Source organism: Sus scrofa, chromosome 6 (assembly GCF_000003025.6).
Source record: "Sus scrofa isolate TJ Tabasco breed Duroc chromosome 6, Sscrofa11.1, whole genome shotgun sequence".
NCBI lineage: Eukaryota > Metazoa > Chordata > Mammalia > Artiodactyla > Suidae > Sus > Sus scrofa.
Genome location: NC_010448.4, coordinates 70,344,477 through 70,361,631, shown reverse-complemented (window position 1 = coordinate 70,361,631; position 17,155 = coordinate 70,344,477). Strand labels below are relative to the sequence as shown.

The following is a 17,155-nucleotide window of genomic DNA, read 5'->3' as shown; positions in this document are numbered from 1 at the left end:
TTAGAAATCCTAGGTGATCAGCTCCCAAAAAGACCTATAAGAGCAAAGCGCTGCCTCATCCAGGCAGAAAATTTAACTGTTGCCATGACACTGTTACACATACATAGAGCATCTATACCAAACGGCTGCCAGGGAACAAAGAAACTATGTACACTGGACACATTTCATCATGATTAATTAGAAAGCTAATTAGGTCCAAGCTGGACATTCCCAGTGCCAGAACCCAAAGATACCTCTTTGCTTGGCCTGACGACCATCTTCAAATGATGCTAAGGATACAGATGGCAGCTGGCAAGCAGTCCACACAGCCACATCCCATTCAGATGCCCCTTCCCCAGCCCGGTGGGAGGGGACAGCCCTTTCCAAAGACAAATCGAATCATCCGATTTGAGCAGCTTGAGTCACCTTGTGGTTTTGGGTTTTGGTCCTGATACACAGTGTGTTTCTCCTGCGACCCCTCAGGTCTCCGGTCTGTGCACCTGACTTCCATTCAAACCCCCTCACTCCTTCCTACTTCACCTTCTTAGTATACATTCAAGCCACCCGATAACTCTGGATCTTAGAAAAAGGGAGGAGGAAGGCTGAAAGGTGATAATGGGGTGGCTTCATACAAAAGATGCCCCCTGGGTGAGAAGAGAGGTCTGGAAGTTTAAGGGGTTGGGAGACAGAGTTCTCTGGTGGCTCAGTGGGTTAAGGATCCAGCATTGTCACTGTCATGGCTCTGGTTACAGCAGTAGTTCAGGTTCGATCCCTAGCCTGGGAACTACAGCATGCTGTGGACACAGCCAAATAAATAAATAAATAAATAAATAAATAAATAAGGGGTTGGGGGAAGAGGATTCCAACCAATCTTTCACACAAGCCTCAGCCCATTTGCTACCTTACCCATTAAGAGACCTTCATTTACGCTCTTGGTATTATTACATGCAAAGGGCTCATCAGAGGTCATAGGAGCACCAACTAAAATTCTAATTATGTATAATTCAGCCTTACTCTGGAAAGGAGAGCTAACATGTCCCACCAGGAATCTACAAACCCCGCCAGAGCCCTGCACTGGCACTTTATAGATCACTGCAACTGACACGCAGACAGGTATGCAGACCCATCGGCAAGGAAGGGAACAGGCTCAGAAAGTACTTTGCCCCAAGTCATCCAACTGGCTGGTCCACCTAAAACCCAGGTGGGTCTGACTTTGAATTACAACCCTGACACTGGAGTTCCTTCCAAATGCCTATCTTAACCTAATTAAGGCCATGTAATGTAGCAACAGCAAAAAACACACAAATGAAGCGATTGCAACATAAGAACTAGGAGTCAGGAAAGACACCATGTATTCAATATCTGGACTCCGAAAACATTTATTGTGAGTCACTTCTGCGCCAAGGTGCTAAGAGATGGATAAAAAAACAGTGAACAAAACACGAGTCAGGAGCTTCCAGTTACAGTAGGAGATTCAACATACAATTCCAACAATTCCAAGATAGAGGGGTTAATAACTGGATAGGAGAAGTGATTTTCCTTTTTCCCTTTTTAGGAAAAAAGTTCATGGAAGTTCACAGGCTAAGGGTCAAATCGGGAACTACAGCTACCAGCCTACACCACAGCCAGAGCAACTTGGGATCCGAGCCTCAACTATGACCTACACCGCAGCTCACGGCAATGGCTGGATCCCAGACCCACTGAGGGAGGCCAGGGACCGAACCCACATCCTCATAGAGCCTACTCAGGTTTGTTAACCACTGAGCCACAAAGGGGACTCCAATTTTCTTTGTCTTTATAGGGCTGCACCTGCAGCATACAGAAGTTGCCAGACTAGCAGCTGAATCTGAGCTGCAGCTGCCAGCCTATGCCACAGCCACAGGAACAATGGATCCAAGGTGCATCTGAGAACCACACAGCAGCTTGCAGCAACACCAGGAATTAAACCTGCATCCTCACAGATACCATGTCAGGTTTTTAACCCAGTGAGTCACAACAGGAACACCAGGAGTAATAATTGTAATGAAACACCTTTTCTGTTCTTCCTATTTCTTTTTTTTTTTTTTGTCTTTTTGTTGTTGTTGTTGTTGCTATTTCTTGGGCCGCTCCCGCGGCATATGGAGGTTCCCAGGCCAGGGGTTGAATCGGAGCTGTAGCCACCAGCCTTCGCCAGAGCCACAGCAACATGGGATCCGAGCCGGATCTTTAACCCACTGAGCAAGGGCAGGGACCAAACCTGCAACCTCATGGTTCCTAGTCGGATTCGTTAACCACTGCGCCACGACGGGAACTCCTGTTCTTCCTATTTCTCAACTCCTTCTCCTTCGGCTTCTGCTGACTCTTCATGGTTTAGGGGTGTTTGGGATTACCCAGCTGGCTGTCTGACAACTGCATCACAAAACTTTTCAGATACATACCCACCAATATCAGACATTTTTTTCACCACCTCTAATTTTTCTTCAATGGTTCTAATATTTTTACAGTCAATTTCAAAAGACTGAATGTATGAGCGTTTGCCCAGAGTGAGAAATAACTGAAACATATATCCTCGCCACAGATTTTTCTAAATGTCAAAAATGCTGATCATCTTTAAGGACGAACTCAAACCCTCCCAGAGCCCTTCCCAGATTTCCCCAGTCAGAATTAACAGCTCCATCAACCTAAATATCTATTTTAGCCCCGGAACTCTGTCTGGCTGTGCGCCTGTCTCCCCACTGCAATGCGAACTCATGGAAGGTAAAGACCAGACCTTACTCATATTTGAGGCATTATTTCCACGTGTACCCCTCAACGCCTAACAGAGAGTAAACATTACACATATATTTGTTGAGACTAAAGAAGAAATATTTTATGAGATGCCTATTTGCCACTCCTTTTTTTTTTTTTTTGGCTTTTTAGGGCCACACCCACAGCATATGGAAGTTCCCAGGTTAGGAGTCAAATCAGAGCTGCAGCTGCCAGCCTATACCACAGCCACAGCAAAGCCAGATCCGAGCCACATAAGTGACCTACACCACAGCTCATGGCAACACTGGATTCTTAACCCAATGAGCAAGGCCAGGGATCGAACCTGCATCCTCATGGGTATTAGTTGGGTTTGTAACCCGCTGAGCCACAACGGGAACTCCTGCCATTCTCTCTTAAATGGTTTAAAAATTAACTGTAGGAGTTCCCTGGTGGCCAGTGGGTTAAGGATCCAGCATTGTCACTGCTCTGGTGTGGGACTGATCCCTGGCCTGAGAATTTCTGCATGCCATAGGTACGGCCAAAAATAAATAAATAAAATAAAGTTAAAACAAATTAAAAGTAAAAATTAACTGTAATATGGTTCAAAATTTATAGATGCAGCTCTTCAGGCCCAAAACACCCAACTAGGAACGATCCACAAACCTACCTCCACACCTTTATTTCCTATCTTGGGGAAGGAAAGGAACACAGTGAATAAATATTTACTGAATGAATAAAGGAATTAGTAACCATAATGGTAAAAGATGAAATTTAAAAGGATATAGTCACCAAATATTGTTCTACCCATTTCTTTTTCTTTTTCTTTTTTTTTTTTGGCTGCACCAAAGGCATGTGGAAGTTCCCAAGCCACCAGGGATCTAACCCGAGCCACAGCAGCGACCTAAGCCTCAGCAGTGACAAACCCAGATCCTTAACCCGCTGAGCCACAGGGGAACTCTGCTTCCTGCTTCCTAAACCCGTGGCTTCCAGTCTATGGGAGGCTCCACAGTCCATCCCTGGAGCCGACGCCTCCGTCCCGAGCCTGTGTCGTCTCCTCCCATTCTGTCCTGAACCAATTCCAGTCATCAAGGAAACTGGTCTTGCCGGGGTCAGTAATGACCTCCACATGGCCAAATCCCATCATCAAGTTCAAGTCTTCTTTAATTGACATGACTGACATTCAACAGAGTTGAACACTCCCCTCCATGGTGAAACACTTCTCCTGGACGCAAGGGCATCATGCGCACCTGCCTCTCCTTCCGCCTCAGTGGCTGTCCCCTGTCAGCTCTTTTCTGGGCCCTCTCTATCTCCCCATCTCTGAAAGCTGGAGGGACTCAAGGCTCAGTCCTCTGAACTCTATTCTCTTTTTTTTCGGCTGCACACACGGCATATAGGGGTTCCCAGGCCCGGGATGGAATCCGAGCCTCAGCTGCAACCTATGCCACAACTGCAGCAACACCGGATCCTTAACCCACTGTGCCGGGCCAGGGATCAAACCACGCCTCCACAGAGACAAGATGGATCATTAACCGCTTGGTCACAGTGAAAACTCCTCTCTTCTTTAGGATCACTCCCTAAGTCACCTGTCCGTTCTTGTGATTTTCAAATATACTGACAATTTCCGGATTGGTCTCCTCAACCCCAAGCTCCTTCCCGACCTGGAAGCCCAATTCATGCCCAACCTACTTAACATCTCTAAGCGGGCTCATACTAAGCAATATAATCAGAATGGGATCAAGACAGATACACATTTCTCCCTCTCACCTTCTCTCTCCATTTTCTCCACCTCGGCATGTAACAACGCCATTTTTCAAGCTGCCTAGGCTAAAATGCTTGGTATCTCGGTGGAGGAGACAGCTAATTGCCTCCCAATATGCCTTCAGCTACCCCTGCATTTGATTGTGGCCATGTGATCAAGTGCCGACCAAAGAGATGTAAACAATGGTGCGTGACAGCCCCTGATCAGGCCCTTGACCAACAGGAACATGCCCTCCCTGAGGACTGGAATGCAGACGCTGAGCGCAGGCACTGCAGCAGCCATCCTGGACCACAAGCTCGACAGCCCACACTGAGGATGACAGAGCACTCAACAGCATGCATCTGGCTCCCCGGCAATCACAGGATTACTAAACCAGCTCTCAACCACCTGCCCAGATTTTTACTTAAAAGAAAAGTAAGTGTCTGTCTTACTTAAGCCATTATGATTTTGGGTGTCTTTGCTGCAGCAGCCAAACCAATATCCTAACTATACAGAGATTTTGGAACCTGGAAGTGATCCACCCAAATAGAATACAAATATGTGGCAATGACTTAGGGGTCAGCATGGGCAGAAATATTGCAGGATGGAGGGCCGGTAACTCTTGTTGGGCCACAGTAAACTGTTTGAGAAAATCTGTGACACCTTAGAAAAATAGCCTGCATGCCTACACTGCCTGTAATTCTAGGGTAACTGGTAGAACAATTCAGAATTTGGGTGCTTCCTGGCTTCTTGCCACTTGCAGCAAGAAGTTCCACAAGAATGAGACAGACTCAAGCTACAGCTTGCCGACCTGCATGCGAAGATAAAAGGGAAGACAGGTCAGCCTGAGGCACGTGCACAGTCTAGTCTAAGGATACTCAGAGTCTGGTCATTTGGGAACCAAGAGCCGCTGAAAAAGCCAACGCCTTCAGGCTCCTCAAGGAAACAAGCTGGAGACACCATTTGGCCCTAGGAAGCAGATTATTCTCCAATGACCTGGCCCCAAAAGAAAAGAGACACTAAAAAACTCCCACAGAGGGCAAGGGACAAGGGGAGGTCCTCCAAGAAAGCGGCCAAAGGCTGCTAAACAGACAGTGGCACGAACTCCCACCACTGCCAAGGCAGGGAGCCCCCAGCGCCGAGGCCTGCAGGGAGCAGGCAGTGGCCACGGACCAGGAGGGAGCTGTACTCCCCGTTGTTCCCTTCGCCAAATGAGTTTTCATTTGCATGATTCTATCTTCCTCCACCACTGCCCCTGGCTGGGGGGGTGGGGGGCGGGAGGGAGCAGATTATTTTATTTTACTGTGGCATGTGGAAGTTCCCAAGCTAGGGATGGAACCTGTGCCACAGCAGTGACCCGAGCCTCAGCAATGACAACATCAGATCTTAACCCATTGAGCCACCCAGGGAACCCCTAACTTGATTTTAATCTAAAGGTTCCTGGATAGTATGTCACCCAGAGATTCTGGACTCTGAAGGGGACTCCTTAGGAAGGCACAGAGTGTGTTTTAGATTTCAGAAGGGTTCAGACAGAAAGGCCTTATTTGTGTGCAGAAGTTCCCAGAACAGGGACTGAACCCAAGCCACAGTAGTGACAATGCCTAAATGTTAATGGCTAGGCCACTAGGGAACTCCAGACAGAAAGGCCTTCCTTGGAGTTCCCGTCGTGGCACAGTGGTTAACAAATCCGACTAGGAACCATGAGGTTGCGGGTTCTGACCCCTGGCCTTGCTCAGTGGGTTAACGATCCGGCGTTGCCGTGAGCTGTGGTGTAGGTCGCAGACATGGCTCGGATCCCGAGTTGCTGTGGCTCTGGCGTAGGCTGGAGACTACAGCTCCGATTGGACCCCTAGCCTGGAAACCTCCACATGCCGCGGGAGCGGCCCAAGAAATAGCAAAAAGACAAAAAAAAAAAAAAAAGGAAAGAAAGGCCTTCCTTGACTTGTTCTCCTCTTCAAACATGAGAGAACCTGCAGCTGAGCAAACAGCTACTCAGTAAGAACCGCAGTTCTTAGCTTCCCAGCAAGGAGCTGTGGCCACGTGAAAGGAGCAGAAGTGACCTGTGCAATTTCCAAACTGTACCATTAAAAAGGAGCCTGGGAGTTCCCACTGTGGCTCAGCAGGTTAAGGATCCAGCATAGGTCGCAGCTGCAGCTTGGATTCAATCCCTGGCCCAGGAACTTCTGTTTTAAAGAAAAAAAGAAAAGAAAAAAGAAAGAGGAGAGCATGACTCCATCCGTGCCCCCCCGCCCCCCCGGGCTATAAGAGACATACATGGACTAAAAGATGGAAGCCTTGTGTTAGAAGAGTTGATACACGATGGGACAGAAGGTGCCTGAGCCCCTGATGAGCACAGAGCAGCCACAGCAGCCCCAGCCTCCTACCTGCCTTCTCTTTAGAGAGAAATAAACATCTAACTGGTATTGCATGGCGCTCTGCTACAACAGTCCGCTCGATGACATCCCAACTCAGATGGCCATTCGTGACTCCAATCTTTCACACCCTATGTCCATCCCACCACCCAATTCTTACTGGCTCTGCTGACAAAACGCCTGGCCTTGTCTCACCTTCTCTACCACTAACCTGGGTCCTGGGATCCTGTACTGGCCTCCTAACCTTTCTCTCTCCCCCTTCATCTATCCTCTTTACAGAAGCCACAATGATCCTTTTATTTATCTACTTATTCATTCATTTTTCCCTTTTGGCCTCACCTGCAACATGCAGAAGTTCCCGGTCCAGGGATCCAACTCATGCCAGAGCAGCAACCCGAGCCACGGCACTGACAACTCTGGGTCCTTAACCTGCTGCACCATCAAGGAGCTCCCTCACAACGACTCTTTTAAAACATAAGTCAGAATGTAAGCCCCCTGAAGGCAGGTATTTCTGCCTTATTCATCAGTATATCCTCAGGGTCTAGAACAGTGCTGGGCGCGCATCACATGTCGTCAGATACAAGGCGCCACTGACTTGGTATTTGACTTGGTGTATACACTACACCATTAGTTTTTGCACACCAAGGGGAAAAAGAAAGACTGCTCATTAAACCCCAACCAAACTCCTTAACAACAACAGACCAGGACAGAGTAGGAATCAATTCTACCAGCTTCTCATTGCTTTGAAATTTCTTCCTGAGAATGTGGAGTGTCTCTGACCTTCAATTGCATTGCCTGGGTATAAAAGGCAATCCTTCTAACTGAAAGTTCAATTTCAAAACGTGACACAGCTTTACAAACCGCAGCTGTCTTCCTTTCTCCAGCTGCCCAATGCATTTGGTTGCTTTACAATGAAAAATGAAACTGTGGTCATTCCTTCAGCAAACATTTTCTTAGGAATATCAACTTGAGCCCCCACTGCTGCTTCCATTCCCCTCTTCGTACAAAGTAACATTTGATTCACTGCTGATCCAAGCGTAGTTTCTGGAAAGCATTTAAAATGGCAACTGGAGTTCTCTTGTGCTACAGCCGGGATTGGGTTAAGGATGTTGTTACTACAGCAGCTTGGGTCACTGCTGTGTCACAGGTTCGGTCCCTGGCCTGGGAATTTCCACATGCCACAGGCACCACCAAAATAAATAAATAATAATAAAACGAAATGGCAACCAAGGAGTTCCTTTGTGGCCTCACAGTTAAGAATTCACCACTGTCACTGCTGTGGCTGGGGTTCAATATCTGGCTCAAAGTGGGCCAAAAAAAAAAAAAAAACCCCAAAACAACTAAATTTAACATGCACAAAACTCAACTGGGAGTTCCTGTCGTGGCGCAGCAGAAATGAATCCAACTAGCAACCACGAGGACAAAGGCTCGATCCCTGGCCTCACTCAGTGGGTTAAGGATCCAGAGTTGCTGTGAGCTGTTGTGTAGGTCACAGACGCAGCTTGGATCCTGTGTTGCTGTGGCTGTGGTGTAGGCCAGCACCTGTAGCTCCAATTTAACCCCTAGCCTAGGAACCTGCACATGCCACTGGTGTGGCCCTAAAAAAAGAAGAAAGAAGAAAGGAGAAAGAAAAGAAGAAAGAAAAAGGAACTCAACCAAAGATACGACAATATGAACAGGTATAAACAGGTTTGCACATAAACAGGAAATGACAATAGTGTCACACCCGCCATCTGGCCAACTATGATTATACCAAGAAGCATCTCAATTTCAAAGATGTTAAAATGTGAAGCAAAAAGGAGTTACCTGGTGGCTCAGTGGGTTAAGGACCTGGCATTGTCACTGCTGTGGCTCCAGTTCAATCCCTAGCCCAGAACTTCCACATGGCACAAGCTCAGCCAAGGCAGGGAAAAAAGTGAAGGAAAAAAAGGGCAGGCATCTCAGAACTGACTGAAACCCAGTTATGAGGACTCAGTGAATTCTTGCTGAGTAAATGAATGACTCCATCTCCTGCCACTGTGCCCCTGCTCACCAGACTCCAACCATCTGGCCTCTTTGCTGTTCCTAGAGAAGCTCTGGGATCTGCCCCTGGTCCCTGTGATTCCCTATTCCTGGGAACACTCTGCCCCCCAGATGGCTCCTGGCATCCTTTAAATTCCTTTCCAAGAGCTCCCATTGTGGCTCAGCAGGTTAAGAACCTAACTAGTATCCGTGAGAACGTGGGTTCGATCCCTGGCCTCACTCAGTGGGTTAATGATCTGGCACTGCCATGAGCTCTGGTGTAGGCTGCAGACTCAGCTCGGATCCCGCATTGCTGTGGCTGTGGTGTAGGCCAGCAGCTGCAGCTCTGATCAGACCCCTAGCCTGGGAACCTCCATATGTCACCGGTGCAGCCCTATAAAGACCAAAAAAGAAAAAAAATATACATACTCCTTGCACCTTCATGGCTCTCTATCCCTTTATAGCCCATGTTGGTATTTTTCTTCATGGTACTTATCACTACATGATATCTCAGGTTTACGTATTTATCATGTTTTCTCCTACGAGAATGGAGCTCATACAAGCAAGGCTCCAGCGGCAGCAAATAAACAGTAACTATCACAGAAGGAGCTGCGATAGGAAGCTGTCTCTACCTAGACACACCACAAGCACTTTGTGGGAAAAGACTCTGCACTGAGCAAAGGCCTGAAGACCCAAGGGCCCCTTGTCCGAAGTCTATCCTCCTCCCCTGAAAGAGCACAGGGCTATCTGATGAGCCCCCCCAGCAATACCTAGTCCGCGTCTCAAAAAGGACAACAGAAACGCCGTAACCATTACACCTTGCTCAGTCTGGAATAATCTATAGTAAAGGAATTAAGAACTCTGAAATTAAACTCTGGATTCAATTTCAGGTCCTACCACTTCCTACTTGTGCACCTTTTGGCAAGCTACCTACTTTCTATTAGCCCCCATTTTCTTATCTGTAAAGAAAAGGTCGGATATTGATACCAACCTTGCTAAGCAAATTGAAGTGCTTCCTTAGCACATATTGAGAGCTTCACAAATACCAGCTAATATCATTACCCTTCTCTCTCTCTCGGCTAAAATAAACAAAAAGGAGTGGAGAAGGGGCCTGGGAGGCAATGTCCAACTTTCCTACCATGCTTGAGGAAGAAGGATTCTGGTTATAAATTGAGTGGCAGGGAGTTCCCGTTGTGGTGCAGCAGAAACGAATCTGACTAGGAACCATGAGGTTGCCGGTTCAATCCCTGGCCCTGCTCAGCAGGTTAAGGATTCGATGTTGCCCTGAGCTGTGGTGTTAGGTCGAAAACATGGCTCTGATGTGGCACTGCTGAGGCTGTGGCATAGGCCAGCAGCTGTAGGTCCGATTCAACCCCTAGCCCGGGAACCTCCATGTGCCATGGTGTAGCCCTAAAAAGCTGAAAAATAAATTGAGTGGTAGCCTGGGAGTTCCCTGATGGCCTAGCAGGTTAAGGATCCAGCATTATCACTGCTGTGGCGCAGGTCTGACCCCTGGCCCAGGAACTTCCTTGTGGGCAATCAATCAATCAATCAATCAAGTGAGCAGTAGCAACAATCTATGAGGGTGGTGAGCTTGGGTCTTGAGGCCTGATGCAAAGGAAGACAAGGTCAGAAAAGATGTTAGAATAAAAGGCCGGGGCATCTCTATGTTGGCACATCTTTCAGTGGCCCAAACTCATCTGCTTTCTCCAAAATCAGCTCCTTTCTGGAATTCCCTTCCTCTCCTCCAATCCATCCTTCTCCCAAACTAGGAATCAAGGAGGCAGCTTTTTCTCTCCTCCTCCCTTGCCTCCACCTCCCTCACATTAAACTGATCATGTGCAGTGGGTTAACTTAGATTTAAATCCTCAATATTTCTGGTGTCTGCCCTCCTACACTCCCACGGCCAGCGCCTTAGTGCAGTCACCACCGCCTGGCTCCTCGACAGCAACAGCATCCCCCTAACCTGCTGGCCTGCAGCCACCTTCTTCCAATCCACCGTCTTCCTACACCCCTGCCGGTCATCTTTCTGATGCCTAATCCCTCAGTCTTCTCAGTTTTAGTGAGGAAGTTCAAGCTCCTAAGCATTTCTGAAAACCCTCTGAGATCTGATGACTGCCTACCTGTAGCCCCCCGCCCAGGCAAATCCTGTCTCCAGCCTCGCTATTTCTCGAGGTTTCCTGAGCTCCCTAGTTCCCAAGAGCCCCTCACCTGACAAGTACTGCTTAGCATAAGCATCACTTTTTCTGGAAAGTCTTCAGTAAGACACTACCCCACCAGGGTCCCTTCTTGTTTCTCTTGCTGTCTTGTGCACATGGCCACAATGCTCTTAGCACCCAGTACTGGAAGCGCTGGACTCCCAGCCACCTCCATCTCTACCCTCCCACAACTCCAGTTAATTAATTTCCTTAGGAAAAAAGACGGTGTTTCTCCGAACCTAACACACTGCTGGGGATACACAGCATCTTGCTTTTTCCCAGGCCAGGCATGGAACCTGTGCCACAGCAGCAACCCAAGCCACAGTAATGACAATGCCTGATCCTTAACCCACTGAGCTATCAAGAAACTCCACACACAGCATCTTTTTAAAAAATGTTTGTTGGGAGTTCCTGTCATGGCTCAGGGATAACAAACCCAACTAGGATCCATGAGGACTTGGGTTCCATCCCTGGCCTTGCTCAGGAGCTTAAGGATCCAGCACTGCCATGAGCTGAGGTACAGGTTGCAGACGTGGCTTGGATCTGGCGTGGCTGTGGTTGTGGCACAGGCCAGCAGCTGTAACTCTGATTTGACCCCTAGCCCGGGAACTTGCCTATGCCGCGGTACAGACCTAAAAAAAAAATAGTAATAAAAAATAAACAAGGAGTTCCTGTTGTGGCACAGTGGAAACAAATCCGACTAGGAACCATGAGGTCTCGGGTTCGATCCCTGGCCTCACTCAGGGGGTTAAGGATCTGACGTTGCCCTGAGCTGTGGTGTAGGTCACAGACACGGCTCAGATCTGGCATTGCCGTGGCTCTGGAGCAGGCGGGTGGCTACAGCTTCGACTAGACCCCTGAGCTGAGAACCTCCATATGCCTCAGGTGCAGCCCTAAAAAGGACAAGAGACCAAAAATAAATAAATAAATAAAAATTAAAAATAAACAAAATTTAAAAATTAAAAAAATAAAAATGATTGTTGAGTGAATGATTTTGGAGGGATGGATGAGAGTCAGTACCAAAGACTATAATCACACCATGAATACATTCATGAAAAACAGCACTTCTACAAAATAACTATGCAGATTAAGCGTGTTAGTAGGATATTTATACAGAAGCTGTGGTGAGTTTATTGCCAGTTGTTAAGCAGTAAAATGCACTAAAAAGAGCTTTTAGGTCAGAAACCCTGGGTGTGAATTCCAATTCTGCCCCTTTTAAGCCAGGTCACTGTGAATAAGTTACTTAACCGAAATCTCAGCTGATTCACCTATAAAACAAGGAAAATTTAAGGACTTCCTAGACTGTCCTGTCCTATCAAATGAGATAACACTGTAAAGTGCCTGGCACAGAGCAGGCTTCGAGTGCTGTGAAGAAATATCGGCCTCTTTCCATTGAAAGAACACTAATAAGAAGTCCAAGGTCACATATTCTGCCTTTAGGAAAGAAGACAACATTCTTCTAAAACCTTGACCACACCCTGAATCCCAGCCAGCTGTCTTAAAGATGAACTAGGTCACAAAGACTTTGGAAAAAAAAGAAAAAAGAAAAGAAAAAAAGAGAGAAGAGAAAAAAGATCATTTTAATGCAAACACCTTACCACCGAAGTGGAAAATCAGTTTGAAATACCTGCCCAGCCCACACATCATTTTGGCATATAAAAAATAACACAAGAGCAGGGTTGTGAATGTTACATAAATAATGATGCCTTGGAACACAGGTTTCGGGAGAGAATAAACTTAGTCTCGGAGCAAAGGAACCCCTGTGATGTGCTATGTAAACAACAGTGAAGTGAAAGAAATTCTCAAAAAGCACAAGAGAAGAAAAGTTTAAGAATTCAAGGTGATCGGGGAGAGGGACCAAAAAGTACCCATTACGTTAAATCTTCTAAAGCGACAAGCCTGGTTATAGGGGCCTCTTCTTTTCATAAGCTCTATTCTCGTACATTTCCATTTTGCTAAAATCTGAAGCTCTGCCTTATCTAATTTCCTAATTTAGACTGAAAGTCACTGTCTTGACTGTTTTCACCTTGAAAGGTATGTCTGAATTTTTAATAATATAAATGGATTATTGTTCTAACCGCATATGCATATGAACACCACCTACCACATCTGTGCCACATTTCCACCAAAAGTGGAACCACCTACCACATCTGTGCCACATTTCCACCAAAAGAGGAACAGTACGAAAGCCAAAAAAGTTTTGGAAATATCTGTGGAGAACTACTCATCTTATCCCAGAATTAAGAAAATGGATTTAAAAAAAAAAAAAAAAGCTTAAGGAAAACTTTCCCTAAAAAGATGAGTTGTAGATTCTGCTGAGAGTAAAATCACCAGTTATTGAACTGTCTCTTTGTGTTCAGACTAATTTGTGGAATATAATTTTATATTGATCTTATATTAGTGAAATCAATTCTTCACATTTATTTTACTATTCTGTTGACCTTGAAAAATGTCTGTCTCTGCCACAATGATTACATATGTTCCATATATGGTCCAAAAAAGAGTCAAGACCTTCCTCATGGACTGGGTAAAGGAAACAGGCAGTTCAGATTACACGCATCTTTAACTGGTCTGTATGCTTTAATGGTTTGAAAATAATTTCTTGGTGAAAACTCGTGTGAAAAAATTTCTAAACCAGAAACAATTTAGAGAACATAAACAAAAAAAAGTTATCTCTGCACATAATGGACTACTAAAAAACTCTTTGACTGAAGAGAAAAGAACTGTTAGGATTAATATTAAAGGAAAAATGGAGGTGTAGTTTTTAAAAGTACTACATAAAAGAACTTTTTAAAAGCACCACATAAAACAAAGTGCCTCTAAGGGGAATCTCCTGATAGGTCCTCACTGAAAGAAACCGTACGATATTTCCTAGTTTAAGATTACATTATTGATGTATTTAGAAAACAAAGTCAGTAACACCAAACGGGCGATCCTGACTTTCCAAACACAACCAGGTATCAAAACCAAAAAAATGATTTGCTACCCTTCCTATGTGACCCCTAACCCACCACTTGCCTGACTCATCCCTGGAGAATTTGTTCCCAGGTAAACACATCAATTACTCTGTAGCTAAAACTGAAGCATGGAAGTTTTATAGCACAACCAACCTAATGGATGACTACCTTCATGATACTGTAGGGAAATTGTACATGAACCAGAGGAAGAAATGGTAGGCTGAAGAGAGTAAGGCCAGCAGGGTCCTGAAAGGCAAGATCCCAATGTGTAAAAATGAAGGGAAAAGTCAACAGAGGCACAGGAAATTCCTTGTAGCCTAAATGCCACTGTTTTTAATGATTATTATTAAATTATCTTGAACACATCAAGAAGGGGATGCGAAGACTCCTTTCTGAAATAATAATGAGGGGGTCCACAAAGTCATGTGCTTCCTGTTTGGTGTCTGCAACAGCATAACACAAGTTTGAAAGGGACAAAAACTAGAAGAAAGCAGAATGAAAGAGAAGTAAGCCAGAAGTCAGCGGTCTGTTAAAATGCTAGAATTTAACTGTAATTGACTAAGCTATTGAGAAGAAATGTATTGCGTTCAACATCAAAGAAATCTGTAGGTCACCCCCAAACACAAATGTAATGTTTAATTAACTTCTACGATGAAATGGCCATAAAAACTCGGGATTTCAAATCTTTCAAAAACATACACCCATGCATTGATTCCATCCAAAATTATTCTTTAAATCTCTGCAGTACGGCGCGCGCGCGCGAGGGCCAGCGCCAGCGCGAGCGCGCACAGACACACGCACAACTTGATGTAAATCTAGCCTTTCCTGCTTAAACACCCTGAGAGAGGAATGAAAGGCTCAATATGCTCTCCCCTTCTTTAGACCCTAAAAGACTCGAAAACAAGCAAAAGGAGTTCAGGATGAAAAAAGAAGGCAAAGGAATACAAGCGAATACAACCAGAGATCCTCTCAGGGACTCATTTTATTCTTGGAAAATGTCATCTCCATTCCTGCCCAAAGGCCAGGCACCACTGGCGCAATCTCCTCCCTATCCGAAACGCCAGAGAGTTGGCCAACTCATCTCCCAATGTGTCCCCCAACCTCCTCACCTCATCAGCGCTCAGCTCCTCCATCGCTTTCCTCTTAATGGTGAAAGGCGTTACGGAGAGATCCTTCTGTTCTTTGAGACCAGGGCGGGAGGAGAGTGGAAGGTGTCTTTCGGGCTGTCTGGTCCCCCGAATGGGGGAGGTTTCAGAATTGCATAGTCAGAGGTTAAAAAATAAGAACACGAGAGGCACTGAAATGCCTTGGCGTCAGTCACTCCAATCGCCCCAGAGACTCCTACAGCTGCTTATCCCCGAGCAGCCTCCTCTGACTGCCACTGCTGCTGCTACAGGGTTATCTTAAGGCGCCACTTATTACCCTCTGCTTCCCAGGTTACCCAGACTAGCGAGCTCGGTCTCCAGCTCGCCTCGCGCTCGAAGCCTGCTGTGTCTTCGGGGTGGTGGCGCGGCAGCGGATCTTCCCACCGCAGATCTTGCTCTCCTACCCACCCTTTGCCCCTGGCGGGAACAGTTCAACTGCAGAGTGGGTGCCCCGAGGTAAGGCGACCCCAGAGCCGCCCAGGCAGAGCCCAGCACTGACGAGGGAAGCTCCTCCCCTCCCAAAGCAGGCCGGCCACGCCCCGCCTCCACGCCAGAGCCCGGGCAGGGGGGAGGGGTGGACTGGACTCGCGATGCTCGGGCTGGAAGAGTAAAACCTCCTACCCCTCCACCCCTACTCTTACCCCCTCGCCCCACCAAGTATTATTCATCAAAACAACAGGGCGGCCATCTTTGAAAGGGATCACGTGATCCCGCCAGGGAGGCGGGGCTTCTGGCCCCAAGACGAGGCAGCCAATGGGCCGCGGGCGGCGCGCCGCCGATTTCCTCTCGCCTGCATCTCCTCCCGCCCCCGCCCCACCCTCTTCCCCGCCGCCGCGCGGGGCGGGGGAGGGGCGAGCGGGGCCGCGGGCTGGGGGCGGGCGGAGCGCGGGGGGCGGGGCGGCGCGCTGCCATGGCGACGGCGCGGGCGGCGGGCGAGGCCGGCAGGGCCCCGGTAGGTCCCCTGGAGGACCGCGCGGGCTGGCGGCCGCGGGGAGCGAGCACACGCACCCACGCCGGGAGGGGTGGCCAGGAGGGGACGCCCGCCCGCGACTAGGTCCTACAGCGCCTCCGTTGTTCCCAGACGCTCCTTTCTAGCGACTCAAAAAGGCCACTTCCCTCCACGATGCAGGCGAAATGAAATAAAACAGAAAACGCCTCCTTTCTCGGAGGAGCGTACTCTGCCAGACCGCTCACATTCTGAAAAACCTTTCTACGTACACTCTTCTACCTCCACAAACAAAGCCCATTTAGAAGAAAACTCTGACCCAAGTAGAACTTTCTTTCATAATTGTCCTTTTGTTTCTTTATATTTTATTTTTTCGACCGCCCCGCTGGCATGTGGAGTTCCTGGGCCAGGGTCAGAGCTCACCCATGGTTGAGGTGCAGGTTAGGGATCGAACCTGCGTCCCAGTGCTCTCCAGACACCGCAGATCCTGTTGTGCCACAGGGGCAACTTATTATTGTCCTATCAGAGATAGTTTCTGATTTTTTTTTTCAAGTGCGTCCCAAAATGCTGGCAAAATTTGGGAGTTCCCCGTCATGGCCTAGTGGAACCGAATCTGACTAGTATCCATGAGGACACAAGTTCGATCCCCGGTCTCACTCAGTGAATTAAGGATCCGAGCGCGATGCCCTGAGCTGTGGCGTAGGTTAGAGACATACCTCGGATCCTGCCTTGCTCTGGCTGTGGTGTAGGCCGAAGGCTACAGCTCCGGTCTGACCCCTGGCCTGGGACCCTCCATATGCCACGGATGGGGCCTTAAAGAAAAAAAAAAAAAAGATAAAAAAAATTCGACATCACCAAGAATTATTCTATTAGCAACCTTCGAATGTACAATACAGTATTGTTAACTGTGGTCCCTGTGCTGTAGATTACATCCCCAGGACTGACAAATGGAAGCTTGTACCTTTTGCCCACCCACTACCCCTCTCTGGCAGCCACCAATCTGTTCTCTGAAGAATGCAATCACGTTTAAAACATACAGATCTAAATAGAGCGATCAACATAACAATATCATGAAATTCCAGATTTTGCCAC

The 17,155-nt window shown here is 47.3% G+C and overlaps 1 protein-coding gene across 3 annotated transcripts in view; it reads right to left on the bottom strand.

Annotated features, from left to right (window-relative positions):
• UBE4B (ubiquitination factor E4B) overlaps window positions 1-15,843 on the bottom strand; it is a 116,646-nt gene extending 100,803 nt beyond the window's left edge. The window contains exon 1 of one of the 3 annotated variants that reach the window (XM_021095312.1): window positions 15,082-15,843. In XM_021095312.1, the coding sequence (XP_020950971.1) occupies window positions 15,082-15,105 (24 nt within the window). In that variant the 5' untranslated portion in view covers window positions 15,106-15,843. The remainder of the gene's footprint in view (window positions 1-15,081) is intronic. The other 2 variants (XM_021095311.1, XM_021095310.1) reach the window with 2 other exon arrangements.